Genomic DNA, 5,127 nt, shown 5'->3' with positions numbered 1-5,127 from the left:
GGGAAGGCTGTCTTGGCTAGGGCCTGAAATAATGGAGGTGCAGGAGGGGAACGGAAAGAAAGTGGCTACTGAGGTCCAGTATCTAACCTGTGACAGTCTCCCGTGCTCCTTCCTCTGTCCTTTCCCTCCCAAACTGCCAGTGCATCCTTTACCCCCTGTGAGTCTTTGATCTCATTTAGTTAAGCTGTTCCCCAGCTCCAGGCGGAAGGGAGGGCCACGACTGGCCGGGTTTCATTGGAGCACAAGCGAGATGGTCCCGCCCTAAGTGGCTTCTCTTCATCCCAACTTTCCACTCCCCCGTCACTTAAAACCCTTGAGCCCCAAGAGTCCGCTCTTTTAGGTAGCCTGGGGAGCCGGAGAGTGGCGGGCTCTCAGAGGATTGGGCCTTGGGTAGGACTAACTGGAGGTGGGTGTGGATTGGAACAAAGGGGCAAGGGGGGGCGGGCAAATGCGCGTGTGTGGAAAGGTGCTGGGTTCAGTCCGGATAGATGATGAAGCCTGAGAAGGTGCTGTACTTGTTGGTGTTGCCACCATGCACTTTCCCACCGTCCAGCTTGATGAAGACCTCGTCACCCACATCTAGGTGAAGAATGACGCTGTTGCTGGCATAGTCGTAATTCTGATCCGCATCCTGAGCAATGGCGCTGGCCCGGACCTAGTGAGAGAAGACGAAAAAAAAAAAAAACAGACCCACATCCCTATACCCTGTGCAGAGCCGAATTGATCGAGGGGGTTGAGCCCAGCGACTGCTGGAACAAGTTAGGCTTAGGTATGGACTACGGGAAGGAGTGTGGGACCAAATTGTGTTTCTCGACCTGTGGGTTGTGACCCCTTTGGGGTCTAACGACCCTTTCACAGGAATTACATATTAGATATTTACATTGCGATTAACTATCTAAATAACTAGCAAAATTACAGTTATGAAGTAGCAACAAAATAATTTTATGGTTGGGGTCACCACAACATAAGGAACCATATTAAAGGGTCGCAGCATTAGGAAGGTCGAGAACCACTTAAGTTAGGAGACGGCGGAGCTTCTCAGGCATAACTTGGGCACACATGTACCATCTCTTGGCCTCTATTAGAGCAATAAGGGGTAAAAATAATGGATCCTACCTCATGAGGTGGTTAGGGCTAAATGAGCAAATTACTCTTGGACTGGGTTCAGAACCATATTTTGTGTACTGAAAATGTTACTTAGAATTGCTGTTCTCGTGAGAAAAAAAAAAAAGCTTTCCAAATACTTCTAGGCATCCGTGCTCCATCAGAATTCCTAAACTAGCTTTTCTGTGGGGCTGGGGAATACTTGTATCTGCATCTGTTATACAGTAGGAAAATAAACCTGTTTCTCTCTGGCCTCCTGGGCCCAAATTTTCCTGTGGAGAGTTCACCTGGTCTCCCACCATGTGGAGGGCTGCCTTTGGTCGGGATCTCTGGTCTGCAGCAGTCATACCGCCAGCCCCTTCCCTCGGTTTCCGTCCCACCAGGACGGTTATTAAATCATTAATTATTCATCATTATTCTAATCATTATTTACCATTCCCAGGGCCGCAGTGTTGGCTCCATGGAATACAGAATGGGCGCTGCGCCACCCCGCCCCCTCCAAAACCAACACACTTGAACCTCCTCCCAGATTGCTGGCACAGACCAAATCTACCTGCTCAGTGCCACGAGAAGAAAGACACCAAGCTTAACTTACACTTTGGCATTCCACAGTCACGGCTGCACTTGGCTCATGTGGAAACTTAACTATCAACGCCATGAAGCCACGGATAGCCTAACAACTCCCTTTCTTCAGGCTCTGGACAGAGGGCTTGTTAGGCGCAGACCCCAAAGCTGAAGCAGAAGGTTAGCTAGGGTGGTGTCCTCTTGGGATTCGGGAGCTTTTCCGCTAGATAACAGGGCTCAAGGCTTAGGGGGCCCAGAGGCATAGGCCTGGTGCACCAGGGCCCCACCCACTCCGTGAAACATTCAAAGGTCACTGCTCCCATCCAAACCTTCCTCTTCCTGCACAGTGTAGGCAGCTCCCTCCACCCCAGCCTATGGCATCTTGCTAGTTCAAATGTCTGAGTCTTTTGGGGAGCTAGTCCCTTAAACCTAGGTGCCAGTGATTTTGACTAACCCACTGGGGCAGCGCATAGTGTAATCTAAGAGGTTCCCAGGAGGTTGTAGGGCCTATAGATCAGGCCTTTTTTCTTTCTGTCCATTGCTTCAATGCTTTTCCAATTGGTTCATCCCACCATCTATGTGAACCCTGAGCCAGCAGGCCATTTTCTACATCTGCCTCTAGCGTCAGTGTTAGCTGAGGGCAAGACTTGGTCTAAGTTTGGCCCCAGGCCCCGGGGGTGAACAAATAGGACAGCTACCTAGCAAATGGGTAAAAGTGTTTTTTTTTTTTTTCTTTTTCCACCTTTTCTTTGGAAATCCAAGCTGAATGACTCCACCTAGAGAAAGATGGCCACTACCCAAAACAAGAGTCCATTCTAATTCCTCAAAACCAGGTTCCCTAATAGCTTGTTCCATGCCCGGGCTGGAAAACCCACTGAGAGAGAAGACAGGCCCAGTAAAGACAGGAGGAGAGAAGAGGCTGAGGGGTAAGATAGCACCGAAGACAGGATGTGGCAGGTTATGGTTGTTGGTTGGAGACTGAGGTTGAGGCTGAGTTTTAGCCCTGACATTGCTCTAAGGCTCTGTGAGACTTTGGGCAGATGACTTTCTTTCCCAGGCCCCCAATTCCTCCTCTTCGATTAAGTGACATAAATTTTTGATGGTCTGGCATTCTTGGACACCCTGATAGTGTTTCAGGGGAGGAGCTGGGTTGCGACTGAGTGCAGGGAATTTTAGGAAGACACTAACTAGTAAGATCTGGGGCTAAGTAGAGGGGCAAGCTCACCTGTCCGTTCTTCATCAAGTCGGCCCACATGCTGGTGCCGTCGCCGCCGCGCATGAGCACATGGTAAGCGAAGAAGTAGACGCCCGGCATGGGACAGGTGAACTTGCCACTGGCTGCCTCGTAAGCGTTGCCCACGTTGGTCACCACGTCGTCAAAGCGCAACACTTCATAACCCTCGTGAGGCCGCCGAAGACCCGCGTAGAAAGCAATTCGGGGTACATAACCCGCAGGGGGCGCTGCCCCTCCAGGGCCTGGACCAGGAGGACCCGGGGGACCTGGCCTGCCTGGCTCTCCAGGGGGCCCTCTGGGACCTGGGGGTCCTGGTGGTCCGCGTAGGCCCGCCTTCCCTCGCCGACCCACCTCTCCCTTGGCACCTGGAGGGAACGGAGGAGCCGAGACGGGAGCGCCGTCGGGGCCTTGGCCTCGGGGTGCGTGGGGGTCACACACCATGCGACATCGACCCAGCATCTCATAGTGTGTTGGTCCGCGAGAACTGTGCACCAGTAGCGGGATGGCTACCAGCAGCAGCAGCACCATGGCTACCCCGACGGCCGCTCCCGCCACCCGCTTGCGGCGGCTCAGCCGTGACGCGGCCAGGGCCAACAAATCCTCCTCACTTTTGGGCGCAATGGCGGCGGCGGAGGCCCGGGGCTCTCCGCGGACTCGGGTCCCGGTCCGGATCTCCCGACGGCTGTGCTCGACCACCTTGCCCCTACTGATTCCTCCTATCACAGCGGAGTTGTTCCCCAAACCTCCGGTCAGGATGGAGGTCTCCCCCGTGGGTTGGGCCAAGGACAGCCCTTGAGGGTTCAGAACCTGTAGTCTGATATTACCCTCGGGTGCCTGAGAGCCACAGCTTCTTGGACGGCTGGTTTCCCACAGGTCTAGATGCCTGCTCTCCAGACAGTTGCTTTCTCGCGGATGGGGGTGTCTAGGTCCCGGGCTCCCCTCGCTGTTTTTTCCCTGGCTAGACCGGAGGACCTCTCCCTGCTCTCCCGACGTCCCAAGGCTTGTGAGCTGCGGCTGGGCTCTCAAAGGACGCGACCTCGTCGGTCTCGCACTTTAGCTCTTGGAAAGCACCCCCTGCCTCCTTCAGCAGCCGTGGCCTCGCCAGAGCCCTAGCCAGGCGTCCCTCTCCCGCCAGCGCTCTCCCTCTCTGCGTCCCTAACCTTCCTCCCTGGCAGCAGTGCGGGTGGTGTGAGTCGCTGCGCGGCGGGAGCCACTTTAAGCGGCCGCAGGCGGAGCGACCCCTGGCGCCCAGAGCGGGAAACGCGGGTGCGGGGCAGGCCGCCCCACCTCCCCCACCTCCCCGGCGAGCCCCCGGTCTCCAGGTTCCTCGCCTGCTCCCAGGGCTTTGCAGCGATTCCCAGTCCCCACCGCATCCTCACTTTCCACCCTGTACCTGGAGTTTGACATTCTCAGAGCTTAGAGGAAGATGGACACAGTGATGGGATAAACAGAGATCAGCCTACAATACACATATAAGACCTGAGAGGGGGACTATGGAACTAAACAAGGGGCGGAGAGGGGGGAACGGGACTTACATATAACAAACAAAAATAAAACGCGATTCGCCACCACACGTCCCCGGTGCCCCAAATACCGAATATGGCAAAGGGCTCAGCCGGTACTTGTTGGCCAGAATGGAAAAAGGTAACTCTCCTGCCGCTCCGACTCTGGTCTCTATGATTTGAGGGTCGCACAGAAGAAGAAGAAAAAGGAAGAAGAGGAGAGGAGAAGAGATAGAGAGAGAAAGAGAGACTAGGGAATCAGCAGGAAACGGACATCCATGAAATCAGAGACAGAAACAGAGATGGAGAGACAAAGCTCCGGAAAGAGACTGACTGACAGCCCCAGAGCGGGAGAGACAGAGACAGAGAGAGAGAGAAGGGAGCCTAGACAGGTTGACAGATCGAGAGAGAAATGTAAATGGCGCGCTGCAGAGAGACACCCAGGTCCGTGTTCGGACTCCAATGTGACATATCAACTGTGAGGAAGACGCGGGGGCGGGGCAGTTCTGCGAGCAGAGTGGTAGGCTGTGGGTCTGTGTGTTGTAACGGTGCTGGATACTGTGTGTGTGCTGGGGTGGCCATAAGACCCCGGCCTTGCTGTTTCTGGGTGAGTAGGGCTGTGAATTGTGGGCTGTCTTTGTGTATACATATGTGAGGCTGTTTGAAGAGGGAATTTGTATGTCTCTCTGTCTTAGTCCTAAAGTCTGATACCACAGAAGCCAG

The 5,127-nt window shown here is 54.3% G+C and overlaps 1 protein-coding gene across 1 annotated transcript; it reads right to left on the bottom strand.

Annotated features, from left to right (window-relative positions):
* Positions 1-449: 449 nt before the first annotated feature.
* C1ql4 (complement C1q like 4) lies at positions 450-3,722 on the bottom strand. Its single transcript, XM_050132432.1, has 2 exons — positions 2,894-3,722; positions 450-655 (listed from the first exon to the last, which is right to left on the bottom strand). Exons 1-2 carry the CDS (start codon positions 3,428-3,430, stop codon positions 476-478), a joined length of 717 nt encoding a protein of 238 aa, XP_049988389.1. The 5' UTR covers positions 3,431-3,722; the 3' UTR covers positions 450-475.
* Positions 3,723-5,127: the final 1,405 nt, after the last annotated feature.

Source organism: Alexandromys fortis, unplaced genomic scaffold (assembly GCF_014885135.2).
Source record: "Alexandromys fortis isolate MF-2015 unplaced genomic scaffold, M_Fortis_MF-2015_v1.1 scaffold_423, whole genome shotgun sequence".
Taxonomy (NCBI): Eukaryota; Metazoa; Chordata; class Mammalia; order Rodentia; family Cricetidae; genus Alexandromys; species Alexandromys fortis.
The sequence above is the reverse complement of the archived record's forward strand: the minus strand, read 5'-3'. Positions and strand labels throughout refer to the sequence as shown.